The sequence below is a fragment of the Thalassophryne amazonica genome, chromosome 15, assembly GCF_902500255.1.
Source record: "Thalassophryne amazonica chromosome 15, fThaAma1.1, whole genome shotgun sequence".
Classification (NCBI taxonomy): domain Eukaryota; kingdom Metazoa; phylum Chordata; class Actinopteri; order Batrachoidiformes; family Batrachoididae; genus Thalassophryne; species Thalassophryne amazonica.
In genome coordinates, this window is record NC_047117.1 from 64,213,016 (window position 1) to 64,234,896 (window position 21,881).

At 39.3% G+C, this 21,881-nt stretch overlaps 1 protein-coding gene across 2 annotated transcripts in view; it reads right to left on the reverse strand.

Moving 5' to 3' along the window:
- rhbdl3 (rhomboid, veinlet-like 3 (Drosophila)) overlaps positions 1-21,881 on the reverse strand; it is a 103,139-nt gene that overhangs the window by 42,143 nt on the left and 39,115 nt on the right. For both annotated transcript variants that reach the window (XR_004565193.1, XM_034188004.1), the window contains exons 4-6: positions 14,531-14,755; positions 14,239-14,387; positions 3,380-3,492 (exon numbers count right to left, since the gene is read on the reverse strand). Coding sequence is in view for 1 of the 2 variants with exons in the window: in XM_034188004.1 (XP_034043895.1) it covers positions 3,380-3,492; positions 14,239-14,387; positions 14,531-14,755 (487 nt within the window). In the remaining variant the exon portion in view is untranslated. The remainder of the gene's footprint in view (positions 1-3,379; positions 3,493-14,238; positions 14,388-14,530; positions 14,756-21,881) is intronic.

Genomic DNA, 21,881 nt, shown 5'->3' on the forward strand with positions numbered 1-21,881 from the left:
GCCAGGATTTCAACAATTAATTCAACAAATAATTCAGCCAACATATCAATGAAGCTCTCCATACACAAATATATAGAGATATATATCCATTTATCTTTCCATGTATATTGGTTGAAATGTTTGTGTAAATTCCTGGAAGGTCTGCTTAATTGAAGATATGTTCACTGGCAGCACCATCTCGTTTGAGGGCGGGCGCTAAAGGGGTAAAATATGACGCATATGACGTAATTTCTCTACTCCCGGAGATAGAAACACAGCACTTTCTCTGAGATTTTGGGCAAATTAACAAAGTGAAAATGCAAAGAAAAAGTGACGATGTGGTGGAAAGTGGACATGTGTTGCGTTTTTTTATGACACGGAGGTCACACGTGTCGAGGCGGTTGTGCAGGGGAGAGAACGTAGCTACTCTGGTTAGCTGTGTAGGCTAATAATTACTGACATGACCTCTCCCATTTGCCTCATCTTCCCTTCACCGGTGGAAACCAAAAAACCTGCACTTTTCGCGACTGCTTCGGTGATTGCAGCCAAAAACAAAACAGTACACCATTTTTCCATGTGAAATTATGCTGTGTATATACTGCACAATGAGAGCGGCTGTCCCCATAAGTGGTCAAATCCCGTGATATCACACAGGGTTCAAACGAGACTGCTCTGCCCTATATAAATGTTCCTATGTTTTAGTAATGTTTTCACCTCCGCCAAAGAAGTTGGGCAGTTATGTTTTCACCCGTTTGTTTGTTTCTCTGTTTATGAACAGCCTGTAACCCACAATTTTACATATATTGTTATGAACTTTTTACAGAGGATTCTTATCCTGATTGGCAAGAACTGATTCAGTTTTAAAAAATGGACCTGACAGAACAATTGTACTTAGGTCATCTGATATACTGCTATAAGACTGTACGGGCTAATTAGTGTGACTATGTGTTTACACTTGGTGACCAAATGGTTAGTGTGCTTGGTTTCATTGCAGTGGGTTCCCCGCATCGCCGACCAAATGGTCCCCCTAAAAATCGGTCCCCCCGCCTTCACTGCGCAAGCGTCATTTCAGAGCTCAGCAGCGTCATTTCTGAGCATCAACAGTGATTCACCGATTATCACCTCTTTTCTGCTTAAAACTGCACTACAGTCATCACCTATCTCAGCGACAGATATCTGAAGGTTCAGTACAACAATCATTTCCGCATAAATTCAGCATTATTTCATAATAAAAGACAGGGCACAGTTAATAGCACCACAGGAGCATGTCTGAGTCTGATGTGATGCTCCGCCTACGTCATTTTGGAGCACCAGTAGCAACTCACCAATTATACCTCCGTTTCTGCTTAAAACTGACTTTAAAATGATTGAAGAGGTTTTAATTTCTCATCTGATGGTTAATAATCACATTATTCCCTTTGATCACTTTGGATGTAGCGAGTCAGACTCAGAGAGTCAGTCTCAGATGTGTTGCTGTCGCACTCAGATCGCTCCCCTGTCTTTTGTTATGAAATAATGCCGAATTATGTGAAAACAATTGTTGTACAAAAGCTTCAGATATCTGTCGCTGAGATAGAAGATGACTGGAGTGCTGTATTAAGCAGAAACTAGGCGATAATCGGTGAGTTGCTGCGACGCTCCCAAATGACGCATGCACAGGGAAGGCGCAGTGAAGGCAGGGGGACCGTTCAGTCGGCGAAACCGGTTCAAACCCCACCCCTGCCACATTTCTCCACATAATGTGGAATTGCATCCAAAAGGGGATCCGGTGTAAAACTTGTATTCAATCAACATGCGGATCCACCTTGGATTTGCTGTGGAAAACAAAGGAGCAGCCAAAGGGACTTACTAGAGTGATGATGTGGTTGTTGGGCTTCATTTAGTAAATGAAGAATGTTCTATTTGGACACTGTGTGCTGCCAAACACAACAAAAAAAGCCAGTCTGACACAACAAAGCCAAACGCCAGCTCGCCTCCTGCCTGCTGCTACCAGTCGATATCTAATTAAAAACGCCACATTTGCGTGTGGATGTGTGTGCATAGGATTGTGTGATTTATGTTGCTTTGAGGTCACCACTGTAGGCCTCGAGTGTCGCAGCTGGTATCCCCAGGGTGTGCGTGAGTGACCTGTGACCCATACACAGGGAGCCTCTGAGACATAATTTCAACATCGTTTTGGACATTTTGTGCTACTATTATTATTATTATGGATATTCTTAATTTTCCTTTGTGAGTGTTTAAAATTAGAAGAAACCCAAAGGTCCTACAGTTTATTTCAGTATAAAACGTTTATATATTCTTGGTGGTATGAGCCAGCCGTGACTCATACTAGAGCAATATGTAAAGACAAGAGAGAAAAATTGGCAGGGGGGGGTAAGATTTATCAGCACTCTACATTTTCATTTCAAATGATGTTTTAAGTCTGGACCCCTGAGAAAGCTCAACCACCCCCCGGTCATCCCCCCACCAAAGCCACGCTGTAGATATCAAGTGTCTGTCTACCATGTATTGTTAATGAGGCATCGTGCTCACCAGGACGTATCCAACCATGTACAAACAGACAGATGCAAACATGACAAAAAAACTCTTGTGCATGTTAGTGCATGCTATTCCAGTATGTATTACAGAAAAATAACCTCGGAATATAAATCAGGAGAGGGAGGCTGAAAAAGGCATTGTGACAATTGATTGACAAGTAGACAGGAAGCAGGTGTTAGTATATACCTCAAAGCTGTAGCTGCTTTCCCCAGAACTGTCTTTTCCCTCTTTTTAACACTTATAAATTCATTACCTCACCCTCTTCCTATTTCATTGACGCTGTGTGTGTCATATTATGTTTTATTTCAGACATTTTGGTTTGCTCCGTCTTATTGTACGTGACCTTTTGGGGAGCTGCAAGGACTTTAGAGGGATGCTGACAACCCCCACTTCGGACTACGTCTGGTAGAAATACAAAAGCACAAGGCTATCTGTCTCAAGCGCACTGAAACATAAGTTAAAGTAGACTAACCCAACATGTAGGTCACTTTGCAACAGTGGCCTTTTCGAAAGTTTTGAAAACACAAAGAAACCCATTGCCAATTTTAAGAAAGTGACAAATTTTAAATGTCAAAGAAAGGAGGAACAATAATAACCATATTGGAATATTAGAATACCATTATCTCAATAAGGTTGAGTTTGTGGGACAGCCCACTTTATCTCTCAGCAGGTCACAAACACACATTATCCAACTCTGGTTGGATCCTCATGTTAAATATGCAAGAAAAAGCACCAACTGTAAGCGTAGACATGAAGGAAGAGTATTCATGCTATGGGCTAACAATAAGACTGTAAGAACATGTTCAATGTATGTGAGTTATTCTTTTTCACAGTGCAGATGTGTGTGTTTCAGCCCACCTACCTGCCAGCACACCACATGCGTATACCAGTCCGATCCTCAGTGCTCCATGGACCATCTCTAGAGGGACTCCGACAAGCAGCTGCATGGCCATATTTAGGCTCAGATGCTCAATACTGTCAAACAATCACACACACATATGCACATATTGTGAGTGTAAAAAAGAAAAAGGTGTTTCTGAATTCCCTGTTCATATTCATCCTCAGTATTTGCTGAGCTGCTCAGTAGACCAAGATTGTCCTTGTGGTGCTGCTTAACCAGTTGATGGTTTTAGTCTGGAATGTGTGTAATATTATTATCTATATTTTCCATTAAGTCTTCTGTTTGTTTATTGCTGGTGATATCAGAGCACAAATAGTGTATAGTGATACGTGTGAATATCAGCAGTGTTTCTTTCCAGCTTATCTTGATTTTCACTAAGTTTTTGATGTGGCTGACCAGCCTGTTGTGAGGGATATCCAGAGAATAACTTGCGACACATGCTGGTCTATACACCGGTATTGTGATTGATGCGTAGCACCAAGGGCAGAGTCTCTGTGTGTCTGTATGTCTCTGAATGTCAGATACAACATTTTGGCCTTGTGGCATATTTCCCTGGAAATTATCCAGAACTCAGTATTGAGGACTCCAGTGGCTGGAGAACAGCAAGGAATGCTGTATTTCACCTGTCTGGAGCAGACTGATGGTTACTTTAGAGAGGTGGGTGATGTATCAGTTGTCTTGTCTGGGCACTGTGGGTTCTGGGTTGCCACCCAGAATCTACATTGGTTCTGCAGTGTGGTGGATATTAACACCCCGAGAGTTTCAGGTCGGGGTGGAGGGATTGCTACTTTATTGGATAGCTGTTTATGTTTCAGGCCACTATCGGAAGTCCGGTTTTCCTCTTTTGAACTGAGTTGTTTCACCCTGCGACGGAAGGAGCCGGTGTTGTGCACCTGTTTTACAGGCCTCCTAAATATAATAAGGATTTTATCAGAGAATTCTCTGAGTGTCTTGCTGCTTTTATGTCAGATTATGACAAGATTTTAATTGTTGGTGATTTTAATCTGCACGTTTGCTGTTCGTCTAAACCCTTGTCTAGAGAGTTTTTAGATTTAGTTGATGGTTTTAACTTAATCCAACATGTTACGGGTTCCACTCATATTCATGGACATACGTTGGATCTTGTTCTTACATATAATGTACAGATTGAAAATTTATTTGTGGGTAACGTGTTTGTATCAGACCACTGTTCCATTGTATATGATTTGATTTTAAGTGACGGTGATGTTCTGAATGTACCTGCCCCTGCGCGCTTGTGTCACTCTCTTAAGCCTGAAACAGCGGCTCGCTTCTCCTCGCTCTTTGTTGTTGAGAGGGAGAAAGTAACTGCCAGTGAAAATACGGAGAAACTAACGGAAGACTTTCTTTCTACCTGCAGCAATGTTCTCAGTGCTGTAGCCCCACTTAAAGCTGTGCGCCCTAAAATTAAAGGGGTGCCGTGGCTGAATGACAGGATGCGTGAAGCCAGGCACGCGTGTAGAAGAGCTGAGCGCAGGTGGAAAAAAGATGGACTGCAAGTCTCTTATGATATTTTAAAGGAGACCTGGCTCGCAAATCAGAACATGGTGAAAGATGAAAAGATTAAATATCTTTCTGAGGTGGTCTCCAATAATGTTAATAAACCACGTGTTCTTTTTAAAACTATTGAGACGGTGCTTAACCCCCCTCAGCCCACAGGGTTAGAATCAACACCTGACACTTGTAATGCATTTTTGCACTTTTTTACTGAGAAAGTAGAAAGAATTAGAGCCAATATTCAGACTTCTTCATGTAGCCCTTTTCCAGACATGCCATGCTCATCTGTCATTTGTCATTTTGAGCCAGTGTCTCTTGCATGTCTGTCTAAAGTTGTCTGTGAACTTAAGCCTGTTTCGAGTCCACTTGACCCTGTTCCTCCTCGACTGTTCAAAGAAGTCTGGACAACTATTGGCCCTAATGTCCTTGACATTATAAATAGCAGTCTGCTGTCTGGTGTTGTTCCTCTGTTTTGTAAGGAGGCAGTTATTGAGCCCCTTCTGAAAAAAACCTAGCCTTGATTCTGCAAATTTCTGCAATTTTAGGCCAATTTCTAAACTGCCTTTTTTGGATAAAATTTTAGAGAAATGTGTTCTTATGCAGCTGCAGTTTTTCCTAGAAGCACATGGCATTTTTGATATTTTCAGTCAGGTTATAAAGCCCTTCATAGTGCAGAGTCGGCAGTTTTAAAGATTTTTAATGATTTGTTTTTAGTGATTGATTCTGGTGATTCTGCCATTTTAGTCCTTTTAGACTTGTCAGCTGCGTTTGACACAGTTGACCACACAACTCTTTTAAATCGCTTAGAAAACTGTGTGGGGGTTAGGGGGACTGTCCTGGAGTGGTTCAGGTCTTATCTCAGTGGGAGGAGTTGCTCTGTCAAATTGGGGGATTTCACCTCTTCCTCTGAGTCTCTAAATTATGGAGTACCGCAGGGGTCAATCCTAGCGCCTGTTCTTTTTGCCCTCTACCTCCTCCCACTGAGTCAAATCTTTAAAAATCATGGCTTACAATATCATTTTTACGCAGATGACTGCCAGATTTACCTGCCACTCAAAAAACTTGCTTCGGCCCCTTTGGTGCCTCTTTTGAATTGTTTGAGTGACGTCAAGGCTTGGTTGGCCAACAACTTTTTAAGTCTGAGGATAAAACAGAGGTCATTTTATTTGGAAAGATTGACCCCCTCTTGGACCTGGGCCCTCTTAAACAGTACAAGAAACAGTTTGTCACCAACTTCGGCGTCATTATTGACAAAGATTTTAAATTTGACAAGCAGGTAAACGCCGTTGTCAAATCTGGATTTTATCATTTGCGTCTTTTATCCAAAGTTAAACCTTTTTTTTTTATCTTTTAATGCCTTTGAACAAGTCGTGCACGCTTTTGTGTCCTCTCATTTAGACTACTGTAATGCACTTTTTATCGGCATCAGCCAAAATGCACTTTCTCACTTACAGTTGGTCCAGAATTCTGCTGCGCGTCTCTTAACTGGGAGCAGAAGGCGAGAGCACATTACTCCAGTTCTGGCGTCTCTGCACTGGCTTCCAGTTCATTTTAGAGTTGATTTTAAGATTTTATTGCTTGTTTTTAAAGCTTTGAATGGACTGGCCCCAACGTATATTTCGGACCTCATTCAAATTTATCAGCCTCCCCGTGTTTTTCAGTCTGAGGGCCAGTTCCAGCTTATGGTGCCTGTGACGAGACTTAAAACCAGGAGAGATAGGGCTTTTTCTGTGGTGGGCCCTCAGCTGTGGAATGATTTGCGCCTTAATATCCAAACAGCCCCCACTGTAGAGTGTTTTAAGTCTCGTCTAAAGACCCATTTTTATGCTTTGGCTTTTAGGACCGCGTGAGTGTGTGGTCCTCTGTGTGTTTTTTTTGTGTGTGTGTGTGTGTGTGTGTACAGCACTTTGGAAACTGTTTGTGAAATGTGCTATATAAATAAAGGGTATGGTATGGTATGGTATGGATGCAGCGATGCACAGTGCATGCCTCCAGACCTGGCACATGCTGACTCTCTGTGCCCTCATTGACTAAAAAGTCCTTTCTTAGCTGAACCTCGTTCAGCACAATCCAAAAAGACAGTTAACACAGCTTCTCCATCACCCAGTCTCCCTCCTGATCATCGTCTCCAACTGCCTTCATTCACTTGTTCCTCCTGGTTTCTGTCTGTTTGATTTACATATTCGTCTTCATTTCACTTTCACCAAAGATGAGACGACATCAACTGTAATATGCACAAATCAAGAATCTTTCTGGATGATGCATGAGATAATGGAGACATCAGTTATCTGAGAGGCCTGTCCAGCTGTACAAGGACAACTCTGCACCTGACAACACAGGCGATCAGTTTCTCAGCTGCTAATGAGACTGTGAGGGATGAGCCGCACATCACTGGATCTCATGAGACGTCCTATTTTCAAGTCTACGTGCCCACAGTCTGCCAGGGTGCGCATTAAAAGCATTTTCTCATTCGCTGTCGGCTATTACCTCACCAAATTAAAGATACATTTTGTTCGTTCAGCTTAGCGCACATTTCAAATACTAGATTTTGTCTTCTCTTGTCTCAAAGCTGCATCAACATGATGAAAAAAAAATTACAATACCTTTGAGATGACTTTCTAATAAAAAACAATTCATAAACATCTTCACAGCAGAATTGTAGTAAACAAGGTGTCGGCAAATAAATGCACTAATTAGCATATGGATGCGTGACCCATCTGTGTATAACATTTACATTCTGAATGTCAGCTTTTGTCTCAAGAATTCTTGAAATATGCTTGTTGAAATGATTTATGCAAATTAACACCCGAGTTAATAACATACACACTTTCTAATTATAATGTATCCATAATAAAGCAGTCTCAAATAAAATCTGGAAAAAAATTCATCTCATACTCTTTAAACTAAAAATACCTGCAACAAATACAACGTGAAAAGCCTAAAGGAAATAAATGCACAGAAGCACTCAAAACGTCTTCAGTCCTCAGGGTGTCTACATGATGCAATCATCAAGTGTCAGCTCTGCAGTGGTGACTGCTGGTCTTTCTAAGAGGGGAAGCTTATTGTCGGCTTACATAAGAAAATTTGTAAATTTATTTATACGTAAATTCTGCTCTCTGTTCCTTTTCAAGAAAATGGTCTGTGACCGTATCTTTCAAAGTCTTTTAGAGGTACTTGAACAGTGTCTTCTCAATGGCACATGGACTCACATGTTCATTGCTCTTTCCATGCCCGGTCAAACTTATAAAGATCCCCAAAACCCAAATGTGACCAGACAAGACATCCCTGAGATGGTTTCACCAAGAGGCATGACCAACATTGCATTGTCTTTGTCACAGCACGTCCAGTCAGCCAGCTAACTTTGTCATACCAGAAGAGCTGAGAAGTGTCATGCTTGGCCCCGGCTCGGGTTTTAGGTCTTAACCCTTGGCATATTTCTTTTGTGATTTTCTGGTTTTACTTTTCATTAGTTCATACTTTATCATGTTAGTCTCGGTTTGGTTCTGTTTATTGTTTTGCTTTGTTTATTATTTAGTCACTGTTTTCATTCAGCACCTCATCATTTAGTTTGCATTCATTCAGTTATTTGTTGCTTTTCCTTGTGTTACACTTTCGTCACTGGTTCATTCTTTGCTTATCATTTATTGTGCAGTTTGTATTTGTTAATCTGGGTCTTTTATGTTACTTTAGTCTTAGTTTAGTTCTGTTTATCACATTTGTTGTATAATGTTTAGTCACAGGTTTTTGTTATTATTTATCTTTGGTGTTGCTCATCAGATTATGTTCCATTTGTTATTCATTGCATTTTCTGTTTATCAGTTATCTTGTTTTATTCATTACATTATGCTGTGTTCACTGGGTTTTGCTTATTTGTGGATTAACCGACAGTTTGTTTTGCCATTTTATTTTATTCACTTTTCTGTACCGTTCAGTTACAGTTCCATTCTAGTTTTAGTTTTAATCATTAGTTTTCTGATTTTCCCCTTTTTGACTTGTTATGGTAGTTCTTAGGTTTGCCCCTTTTGTTTTGTTCACATTCATTTTTGAACACACCATGTTTTTCTGTCAGTCACTTCTCTTGTTTTGCACCGCTTTGTTTTTCCCTCTTGCACACTCTTGCCTTTCTTCTCTCCTCTTTGTTCACTTCACCACACCTTTCTCCACACCTGCTTCACATCAGTCTGATTACTTTGCTCCTCTTTAAAACCCTCACAGTTCCACAGCTCACTGCCCGATTGTTGACTCTGCTCACTTTCTCGCCCTGTTTTGTTCTTCTGTGTTTTTTTTTTTTTTTTTGGGACCGTGCTTGTATACTCCGACTTCCGCCTTGCTGTTGCCCTGTACTCAGCCTGTTTTTTGACTCTGCCTCTGTTTTGCCTACATTACTCCTCGACGCCGGTTGTATGAACTTTGCTCGTTTCTGAACCCTGACCCAGCCTGCATCATGTCTGATACCTCTGCCAGTAAGTTTGACTACCTGTGTACCGAATCCTATGCCTGGTCTTCTGATAAAGCTTTTTATTCATCTAAGCCAACCATGCCTGTGAGTCTGTATTGCTCTCCTCCTGCATCATGTGTCAAGCCATCACCAGTCCTGACAAGATCGGTTACTTTTCCATACTTCCATAGGTTGATGTAAATATAGTGTTGATTTTATGTGATATACCATTGTTCAAAATTGCTTGTGTGTATGAAGGTCTTGAGATGAAGGTACTTTAAATAGACTGACACAATTTGTTAATGGTACATACGTGTGGATTTATTAAAGGTATTCATGAAAATATCATTGCCAAGTAGAATATCAAGAACAGAAACTTCTGTATTCTCAAGATTGATAGATTTATTGAATGATCAATGTAATTTACAACAGTAAATAATGTTTGTCACTGACATTAATGAACGAAGCTCCTCACCATCACACCATGTCATTTAGGTCCTTCGCACTTTTTTTCAGTAAAATGGCTCTGCGGAGCATTAGCATGGCTAAAATCCTTCATCTTATATTGCATTAACTCAGACTAAGAGATGACCTCAATTTAATAGCTGCTCTTATGTCCCCCAAACACAGCACAACATAGAGACCACACATTTAACATGGTACACATGCTAATGGAAGGTCATTAGCTGTGATAACAATCACACTCTTGGTGTGGCAAAACAAATACTTCAGGTTACAATGCTAACTCAGAAGACTGCATAAAAGACATAAAATCAGCAACAGCAAAGAATGTAAACCGCATAACATGTGAAAAACTGCATTAACTAGTAGTTTTATCAGCAAACATGCTGCACAGTGGTGGGCACAGCTAACCAAAAAGTTAGTTTCGATAACCGCGAATCAGCTAATTGAAAAGTTATCATTTATAACGCTAAACCACCAAAAAAATTATTGGAAGCTATAGCTAGCCGCTAACCAATAACTTTCAGTATTGTCTCTGGTACACTCTCAACTACTAACAAGTTCCGATTTTGAGTTTAAACACTTCCAACGCTTCTCATAGAATCAAAAGCAATCACAAACCCAAACACAGCCAATGAGTCAGCACTTCTGTCTTCGTATGCCCTGCCCACTGCTGTAGGGAAGCATAATTTACCTTGACAGCATACAGTGGTCCAGCCGTGAGGTAGATGTCTTGAAAAAGAAAGCAGGTGTGACTTATGGTTTTTATTTATAAATCTAATTAATCTGGATAGAATAATTACTGTCAACTGTCATTTGTACAAAGTGAAAATAGAACACATCTTTTAATTTTAAAATAATGCACTAATCCTGAAGTTTTGAACATTTAGCACATACAGATGCTTAAAGGGATTAAGGATAAACTGAGCTGTTTCCCACTGTCATCCAGTAGATGGGTCAAAATGCATAGAACACTGCCATCTACTGGTGCCCGGTTATATCACACGGTTGTCGAATCACAACTTAACAGACTTTTCTGTTTTGCAAATGCCTTTTTTTTTTTTTTTTTTTTTTTACAGCTCAGTTTACCCAGGGGAGGTAAGGTGAGGTGATGCGGGAGGTGATGGTCTAGTGGTTAAAGCACTGGGCTTGAGACCAGAGGATCCTCGGTTCAAATCTTACCCTGACCAGAAAATCACTAAGGGCCCTTGGGCAAGGTCTTTAATCCCCTAGTTGCTCCCCCTGTGTAGCGGGCACCTTGCATGGTGAAATTACAGACTGCATTATACCATTACCTGTCAGGATTTTGCTTCCCTTCTTGTTTTCATTTCTTTGGTGATAGTAACATGTATGATCCTCCATTTCACAAAAATGGGGGTTCTCAAATGTGTTAGCCTGCACTAGCAACCAGTAGACAGTGTAAAGTCGTGCAACCACTGAGCTTTGTCATCTCTTTAGTTTTCCAGCCGTACTGGCCAAATGCAAAAGGCTGAGAAGGATGTCTTTTGGTCTACTGTATCAACATGGAGGCCTCCATGAGGAGGCCCACTCCCACGTAGATATGAAGGGCTCATTCTATGTGATTCTAAAAGCACATCAGTTCAGTTACATGTAATTACACACCAATAAAGAGATGGCTTTAAATACTATATTCCATTTTGACTGTTAATCACCCCTATATCCTACACACTGTAGTTTATCCTCCAAATATAAGCTCTATCAAAAGGTTTATTGAATGTTTTCAACAATAAATGTATATTGTGGACAGCTATACTGTGTTTCCTGAACAAACACAGCCAAATATTTGTGGAGTATTCCCAAATGTGGCATCTGTGGGTTATTATCCACTAGAAAGTGCTTCTATAATATTTTCCCCATATTTGTGTGGAGTGCAGACTACATTCTGCACATCACACTAGATTAAATTCAAGAGTTTATTATAACCATTTCCCCCAAGGTCCTGAATCATTTCAGTATGTTGCTGTATAATAAACACCTCACCTCTGTCCTTTCATGCTTACAGTCAACCCTCTTAGTTTATCTTCACAGCACACGCTGTCATTCTGAGTACATCTCTCCACTGCACCTGCAGGGCCTCCTAATTAAATTACCATTTTATGAGGTCCCTACGTTTACCCAGAAGGGTAATTAAACCTGGACGACCTGGCCTGCACTGGTAATAAACTGTGTGATGTTTGAGAGAGGAGAGGAATGATGAGCTTGAGGACAGGCGAAGTAGGAGGCAGATATTAAGGAGGGAAAAAGAGGGGAAATGGAACAATAAGAAAGTAAAGCTTCAAGAGATACGAGAGAGGATATAGAAGGCGTGGAAGTATAATTAAAGATTATATTAAAATCATATTTTAATTGAAAATCCAGTGTAGTTTACTGAATTGATGAATTCATTAATTCCTTACTGACGGTGCACCTGAAAAGTATTCACAGCACTTCACTTTTTCCACATTTTGTTAGTATTATTCCAAATGGATGAAATTCTTTTTTTCCCTCAAAATTCTGCATACAATACCCCATAATGACAATGTGCAAAAAGGTTTGTTTGTTTGGCTTTTTTATTTTTGCAAATTTATTTCAAAACAACAAAAAAAAAAAGAAGAAATCCCATGTATATACATATTCACCAGTGGTGGGCACAGCTAACCAAAAAGTTAGCTTCGATAAACGCTAATCAGCTAACTGAAAAGTTATCTTTTATAAAGCTAAACCACAAAAAAATTTTATCAGACGCTACAGCTAGCCGTTAACCTATAACTTTCAGTATTGTCTCCGGTACACTCTCAGCTACTGACGATTTTGAGTTCAAAGACCGCCAACGCTTCTGATAGAATCAAAGGCAATCTCAAACCTCAACACAGCCAATGAGTCAGCGCTTCTGTCTTTGTGCACCCTGCCCACTGCTGTAAGGAAGCATCACTTACTTTGACAGCATACAGCGATCCAGCTGTGAGGCAGACCTCTTGAAAAGGAAAGCAGGTTTGACTTATGGTTTTGATTTATAAAACAAATTAAACTAGACAGTTTAATTACATTAATGTCAAGTCTGTCATTTGTACAAAGTGAAAATATAACGCATATCTTTTAATTTTAAAATAATGCACTAATTCTGAAGTTTAAATATTAACATATGCAGATGGCAAACTGCATTATGGATAAACTGGGCCTCAATTGCACACATGCACACAGAGGCCATTTTCCTTTTATAATATGGATAATAATAATTATGATGATGATTATTATTATCATTCTTAGACATCAAAGCACTAAACAAAATAAAGTCTGATAATAAAAGAATAAATGCCACTAATAAAAAATACACTACAAAATTCCAAATTATGGAGCTGATAATACAGAACAAAAGTATTTTGTTTTTTTTCCCCCTCTTCTTCAAGAGACATTTATGACAGGTCCACCTTTTACTATGGTGTGGCTTATACTTTAAAAAATATGGTAGTTCTGTCGTTTTAAATCTTCAAATGTTTTGAATGGCAAATGAGTGCAAGGATGAATTATGATGCAACCACAAGCTGTTGCTGAGCTCACTCAGTAAAAAAAACAAAACAAATCCTTTCTGCAACTCCCTTGTTTTCACTGGGGGTTACCACAGCAGATCAGCGGTGGACCTGCATGTTGACTTGGCACAAGTTCTACACCAGATTTCTGTGTAGGCTCTCAGTTGTCCAGGTGGTTTCCATAGTAGAGAAGCTTGAATCTTCGACTGGACTGCGTTGCTTGACGCGAGGACGTTTCCCTTCAAATCGCAGAAGCTTCCTCAGCTAAAATTGTTGCTCTGGTATTCTGACTTCTGTCTTGACTCTTGTAGAGAAGAATAAACAGAAGCCACAAAAGCTGGAGTTTTAAACCTAACCAGACCCCTCCTAAGGAGAGGCAGACTGCTGTGGGCTAGTGACTAAACAATAGCTCTAATTAGCACCTATTGTGCTCTAGTTAGCACCCTCCTAATGACAGGGCAGCTGTCCCTCCTGAAACAAAATGACAGAACTACCATATTTTTAGAAGTATAAGCCGCACCATAGTAAAAGTTGGACCTGTCATAAATGTCTCTGAGGGAAGCTTTTGTGGCTTCTGTTTATTCTTCTCTACAAGAGTCAAGACAGAAGTCAGAATACCAGAGCAAGAATTTTAGCTGAGGAAGCGTCTGCAATTTGAAGCAAAACGTCCTCGCGTCAAGCAACCCAGTCCAGTCAAAGATTCAAGCCTCTCTACTATTTCTACATCAGATGCCCTTCCTGATACAACTCAATATTGGAGAATGGGCAGGAGTGGGGTTTGAACTGGGAACCTTCCACACAAGTGCACTTTACCACCACCCCTCTGTTGAGCTGACTAAGTGCATAATTACAAAAACAACCGTGAGAAGTTAACTCACCCAGTATGCATAAAAATGTAGCTGAGGTACCTCCAGGCCTGGGCTCTTAGTTGGGGATGGTAAGGTAAGGGACTCTTTAGAAAGTATGGGCTGGACACCTGAAGGACCAAATGGTCAAGCTGGAACCCATAGTACATAAACACAGCTACCTGTGAGAGCACACAGTGATTTCCCCTTTACATAAAATATCTTAAATCACCATGCAATAGCCCTGAATATGTATTATTCATTTTTTTAAATAATTTTTTAATAAAAATATATGCTGTAGATCACTCTTTTCTATGCAGCTTACCTCAGTGATGGTAATAGCCAGAATGAGCCAAGGTGGTGGGCAGTAAGTATAGCTGTCAAAGTACCACTTGCGGTCAACCTCCCGGGGCAGCGTCTCATAGGCAATGTGGCGGATCAGCTGCTGGGACAGTCCCAAGCCAACCTCATCTCTGAGACTGCAGCCTTTTATTTGCCTGCTACCCTGCAGGATGGCCCTCCGGAAGCTGTTGGAGCGCTTATTACTCATCTCAAGAAAGGGTGAAGAAGAACGAGAGAAAGGGGTTGAGAGGGGAAGAAGGTGGGGGACAAGGAAAGAGAGGGGGTGCAGGCAAGAGAAAAAGGGCAAAACTACTTATAATGTAATATATGAAAGACCGAATGCCTTTTCTTGTAAGGAAGGTACATGTACTCTGAGAACAAGGAACATAAACCCTTCTCCGTCCAGTATTCCAACAGACCCCTCCCACCACATTGTGGTGACAGGATGCTTCCATCATCACCTAGCAACCACCAAACCAATCTCCTCATCCAAAACAGCACAAATTGCACGTGTGAAGAGTTTTCTCCCTAAGACAAAAGCAGGCAGGGAATTTGTTTGTTGGCATGCATCACTCAACATATATTGAAGGGTTCTTCTGCTTTCTCCAAATCTTTTTGGGGTCAGTGTGTCCTAAAGGTTGAACAGTTTTGGGGGAATCAGTATCTTTCCACAGGACATTCAAGAGCTGAGAGGATCAGAAACAACCACTTGCATAAAAACCTATTTGTTACAACAAATTGAGTGAAGTGATTGTATCATATATTGCAGTTACGGTATACACATAATGGGAATTCCTCAAAATCAGGGGCATGGTTACATGCAATAAACTGTGAACCATTTTTAACAGAACCTAAGACCCGCTAATACAGTGCACCTGGAAAGTATTCACAGCACTTCACTGTTTCCACATTTTATTATGTTACATCATTATTCCAAAATGGATGAAATTAATATTTTCCTCAAAATTCTACACACTGCCCCATAATGACAATGTGAAAAAAGGTTTTTTGAGATTCTTGCAAATTTATTAAAAATAATGATTAAAAAAACAACTAAGAAATCACATGTACATAAGGAGTTTCAGAAGATTATATTTACATCATCACCACACACTCAAATATACAAAAAAAAGTCTAAAAGAAGAAATATAAAATAATCATATGTAAGATGGTCCAGAAATAATTTAAATGGTAATCTAGCAGGACAGCCAAGAATTGGTTATAAAATAAAGAAAAATAGAGATCATACAAGGCATAAGCAATGAAATTAAATTAAAAATAAACACATCAATAAATTACAACGCAAATAGACCTATATAATTACTGATAAAAGAAAGAGACAAATGAATACACATCAAAATAGATTAAACGAAAGACCTTAGTGTCAACTGTTCCACTGTTAAGTAAAACTATAAAGAGGCACTTTCTTCACCTTTTCTAATAAAATTATCACAGAAAATTTGTATGCCTTAATTTAAATAACATTCAAATTCAGTTACCATAAATAACAGACAACCAAAATCTCTGTTTATCAGGTGTCTTCCAGAATGTGTTATGATTCTTAACCTAAAATGCAGACAAGACAGCCACACAGTGGATTAAAGAAATCACACTTTATTACCCAAAAGCTGAGCAGTTCAAAGGTGGGCTGCAGTCCAAAATGTTAAATGAAAGGAGGCAGGTAGGTGGTAGGAAGAGGAATAACAGGAGTTAGGGACAAGACAAGCAAAAATATCACAGGACCAAGGTATGTGAGAAAATAATCCAGCAACCAAACCAAAACAGTGATCAACTTAAGTAGTGACACCGAGACAAGTAGATGAATGACGGGTGCTGTGACTGGAATCTGGAACAGCTGTGAGAAACACCAAATGACAGGGCCATGCCTATAAACCCATAGACAGAGACTGACAAAACAATGGAACTTCAACTGACAAAGAATCCAGGGTGAACATAACTTAAACCCTGAATAAAATCCACAAAACCTGGGCATTAGCAAAAGAACTCAACTAAACTGCAGTGCCAGAAAACCAAACGGCAAAAGCACAAAACAAAGGTAAGGTGACTAAAGACACTGAACAAACAAAACACCAGAGAGGGACACAGAATAGAACTATTGACTGCTATGTATTCCACCCGGGCACACAGACTTTTCATACTTTAATCAGGTTTATTTCAAAGGTGTTTGTTTTAATAGGAGGTATTCTTTCAACACCAACTATGATGAGCTAACCTTTGGAAATCCATTTCACTTGAGTGCCACACAGGAAGTCCCAGCAAATGTCTTTTTTAAAAGAGATCCTCTTTGAGAAGCAACAATACCCCAACAATCGGATACATAAAAAAAAAAAAAAAATGAGGTATAAAATACAGATTTCAGGCTGGCCCTTTACCTCCTGCTTTGGAAAAGCATTTCTTAGATAATTGTGGCTGTAGTACTTTGCTATCTAAATCACTACTGCGGTTTGGGGCTTTATTACATATACTGTGGTTTTATAGGATCCACTATGACAATGCAAAGACTCCTGCTCAAATTCTCTCTTGCTCTCGCTCACCTTTTGTGTGTGTGTGTTTAATGTCACATACTATAACAAAGCTCCATTCTTCTGTCTGTGTCTGTACTGGAGATATGTCAGTGAACAAAGGTCATTTTTAGCCAGTAAATATGAGTATTGCTGCCTTTGCCAAGGACTGAAAGAGAAAAATGATTCAGTTTAATGTGGCATAGAAGCTACTGTATACAAATAATTAAATGGATATCTTTACAGGGGACGTATTACACACTTTTTCAGACAGTTAATATAGGTCACCAGGTGTTTTACACATAAATAAAGACACCAAAGTGACGCATTCCCATAAGAAATAATTAAATAACTCGCGTGTTTTGCCCGTGGGGATCCACAGGCTCTAGATTGGGTAGGGTTTATAAAATAGGTAGCTGACATTTTTCAAAGGTGGTAATAAATTAAGCAAAGCTTGTATAATGAGATGGAATGGTGTTGAGTCCAGAATGTTTTTCGAACCTTCGACTTCAGCAATTTTTAGAACAACTCAACCCTTTTATTTCCTGTTAATTATGTAATTTTTTTTAATGTTAATTTACTGTCTTAATATATTTATAAATTGTTTATGTTCTTGTTATATTATTATTATTTTAACTTCTACTTTGTCATTTGATTTTTAAATGGACCACAATGGAAATAAGTGTTTTCACTTTCTTGTGTCATACATGCATTTTTAATTATGTAGTTACATTGAACTTACTAAATAAAATAACTCACCGCACTCACGCTTTTAATATAAAAATGGCTTACCTCCTGCTGCTGGAATGGCGTGTGAATCCTGAATGTAATTAGCAACATCTATTCAGTGTTTTTAGCTAATATCTGTAGCTTTTTCAAAAATACTAGCCCTATCAATGTTCCATCCTTGACCCAAAATACATAAGCATGGCAAATGTCAGCTCTCCACAGTTTCTCTGTGACTGAAGTTACAAGCATGCACGCGTTTTGTCTTTCCCACATTCTGCCCCAAACAGGTGCTTCTAATTTTAGACAGGCAGAAACAGAGATGTGGCGGAAGACATCAGACTATAGTTTTCACTCATGGTACCGGCAACATGAGAGTTAACTCACTCATGATAACGGCAACATGAGAGTTAACCAAAGTGACTAAACCAATTCAACTACAAAAACACAACAAATCAATAACACTAACAACACTGTTAAACTAATATGAACCACAATAACAACACTTAAAAGCCCGATCTCCCATGGCACATTGCAACACAGTTACTTGACATGACTGTCAAGTAACCTACTAAAAGGCATTATAAAGCTCTGAAAATAAGGCTACTAGACCCACATCCTCAACAAAAAAAAGAATGTTAAGGCAAAAACAACCAAGTACTGGGTCACTTGAGGCTTGTTGCAGAGGCGAGATGATCCATGGATCATCTCGACTCATCCACGGATACTCATTTTGTTGACTGCAGTGGGTGCATCTCACAAGGCAACCTTGACTCTAGATATGCATGTCTGTGTCACCCGTAACGGAAACTTAAAACAACCCATTTACAGGCTAAGTTGTGGTTATAGTGGAGGTGGTTCCACATGTACATGGGTGATTCTTTAACTAGGGGCACTATTGGCCTTGTAAATGTAATTTCCACCACACCATTGCCTTACAATATAAAGCGCCTTGGGGCAACTGTTTGTTGTGATTTAGCACTATATACATGTGCTCTGATGTCACTGTTTATCGCCATAGAAACTACCCAAACAATCTTTCATACAAACTGTTTAGGGACATTACAGTGTTGTGGTGGAAATTACGGCAATAGTGTGGGACAACTACATTTTGTTTAAAAAAAATCACAACAGTTGTATGACATTGAATACCCCAATTATGTTTTGATTATTTTACTGATATTTTATTTAGAGATATTTTAAAACATTAGAAAAAACGTTTCTTTACCATTCATTTTTATCATTGAAGATCAAAAGTCTGGGTGTGGGACAAGCACAAAATGGCAATATTTGCATATAATGATGCTGAAAAAAGGTGAAAGTCATCATAGACTACTAGAACAAATTTCTTAACACACTTTCATTGTAAAGATAACTATAAAAGTGTGAAATTTCCCCTTTTTTCTGTTTTTCATACAATATGATCAAAGGACATAAGTGCCCATAGTCTAAGAATCACCCACATGCATAACATGGTGTTACTTTAATAATATTGAGCCTGAAACCCCAACTGTACTTACGTTTTAAAGACTGATTAAAAATAATAATTATGCACAGTATGACCCATTTAAGTGTTCCCTGTAGGAAGGTGGTTGTCTTATTGATGTATAAGCTCATAGGCAGCAGAGCAATAACAACCTTCTGACTGAATGTAACGGACATGTTTATCTGTGAAACAACTTGCAAAAAAGCTTTATGATGCAGCTTTTAATCTATGTTAGAGAGATGTGGACAGTAAAAACAACACTAAAGAGAAAGTTCCCCTCAGAAAAAAAGAAACAATAAAATGCTGTGTGAAAAGTTGGTTGACAGTTCTGCTGGCAGTGTTTCTAATCAGCTTTTTATTGTCTCTACAACGATCGCTGTTTGCAGATAACTTTAAAAAAGCTAATTATTACAGCCTTTATGTCAGGCACAGAGGACTGTGGGAAAATGATTATGGGTTACCATGGCCACTTGCAGACCGCACACCACAGAGAGTACACACACAGGCAGCCATGTGCAATAAAAAAGCAATTCTTCCACAGCGAAGTGAGTGCAATTGTCCTCTCTGTCGGACACAAAAGAAAGAATGACACTCTGTCCGTTCATCCAAAAAGAAAGGCGAAGAGGTGAAATGCACATTCTGCCGCCAAGAAACAACTTCATGATTTGTCAAGTGAAAAACACAGTTAAAAGAACAGCAACAGAAAACACAACAGCAAAAAAAATAAATGGGCAGTCAAAGAACACAGTCTTGCCCCAAACCATCTCCCATACATATTTTTGACAAATACTGCAACTGTGTTTGCAGTGACTGAAATTTTTTACTGAATTTATCACAACAAATAACAATCTGAGTAAAGTTAGTAAACCAGGATCCTAAGAACTTGGACCTTCGTTCTCCTTGATGGGTATCGACATCACCACTGTCAAGTTACCAATTGACTCCAAAAACTGTTAACAGGCATCTCTCAACCTCAGATGCTAAGGACCAGAGACAGTCATTACACTGTATTAAAAATATTTATATTTATTTTGTCCAATTACGTGGCCTCTGAAAACTGAGGCACTGTGTTTACAACTGGCTGTAATTCCTGAATGGCTAATGTGATATTTTTGTGAAACTCAAGCGGTAAGCTTCAATGGTCTAAAAGACACACCCAGAACAAGAACAAGTTGCAATTTCTTGATTGGCCACTTGAGACTGTCTCCAGAAAGGTTCCCATTGAAGCCCATGTTAAAATGCCCAACTTCATAGTAGAAATTTACAGGTTTTCAGCATGGCACAAGGATTAAAAAAAAAATGGTTTTGGTCTCTATAGCTAGTTCCCCCTCCACGACAACTGTACAGGGGGCATTTTTTTTCAAACTCCTTAGTTCAAGACATTTTAAGCCATAAAGTACAGGGGTGGCTGCCTGAGTGACAGCTCATGTGTTGTCACTGAGCTCAGACTCAGGATTCTAAGGCTATAATTGTCAGCCATTTGTCGTAATTAGCACAACTAGGCTGTCCCATTTTGAAGGCTGCTTGTGAAGTGGTGTGCAGCCTTCTTTCCCCTTCACACAAAGGACACATCAGGTGGATCCTTCATGTCCCAAACAACACCATGAGTCCTTGCATGGTTTTCTTTCCCCAAGATAAAATTGTTGGTTAAAAAAAAAAACAAAGACAAACTGGCACTTTTGGGCTCCTCTTGTACAATTGTAAATAAGTAATACTTATGAGTATAAGGGTAGTTCTTAGACTACGTCACTTATGTCCTTTGATCATATTGTATAAAAAAAAAACAGAAAAAAGGGGAAATTTCACACTTTTATAGTTATCTTTACAATGAAAGTGTGCTAAATTTGTTCTAGTAGTCTATGATGACTTTTTCACCTTTTTTCAGCATCATTATATGCAAATATTGCTGTTTTGTGCTTGTCCCACACCCAGACTTTTGATCTTCAATGATAAAATGAATGGTAAAGAAACGTTTTTTCTAATGTTTTAAAATATCAGTAAAATAATCAAAATATAATTTGAGTATTCAATGTCATACAACTGTTGTGATTTTTTTTTAAACATAATGTAGTTGTCCCACACTATTGCTGTAATTTCCACCACAACACTGTAATGTCCCTTTAAACAGTTTGTATGAAAGACTGTTTGGGTAGTTTCTATGGAGATAAACAGTGACATCAGAGCACATGTATATAGCGCCAAATCACAACAAACAGTTGCCCCAAGGCGCTTTATACTGTAAGGCAATGGTGTGGTGGAAATTACATTTACAAGGCCAATAGTGCCCGTAGTTAAAGAATCACCTGGTAACGTAGGTAGCCTGTTTGATAGGTGAGGAAGCACATTTTTTTTGAAAGATGCATCATTTCATTCTGACAGCACACAGAACTATCTAGGGTTAGCATTTTCCCACGGGGGGGTCACACAGTGACACAGCGGGGAAACTGACTTGTCATATATTGATGTTCAGTCAATATTAACAGTTTGCATCAAAATGTGATAACTGTGGGTTTGATTTAAAGCTGAAAATCTACAGTACAATCACATCTTGATACCTTCACAACTCCATTGTGGTGGGGAACAGAGGCAAAACTACAAAA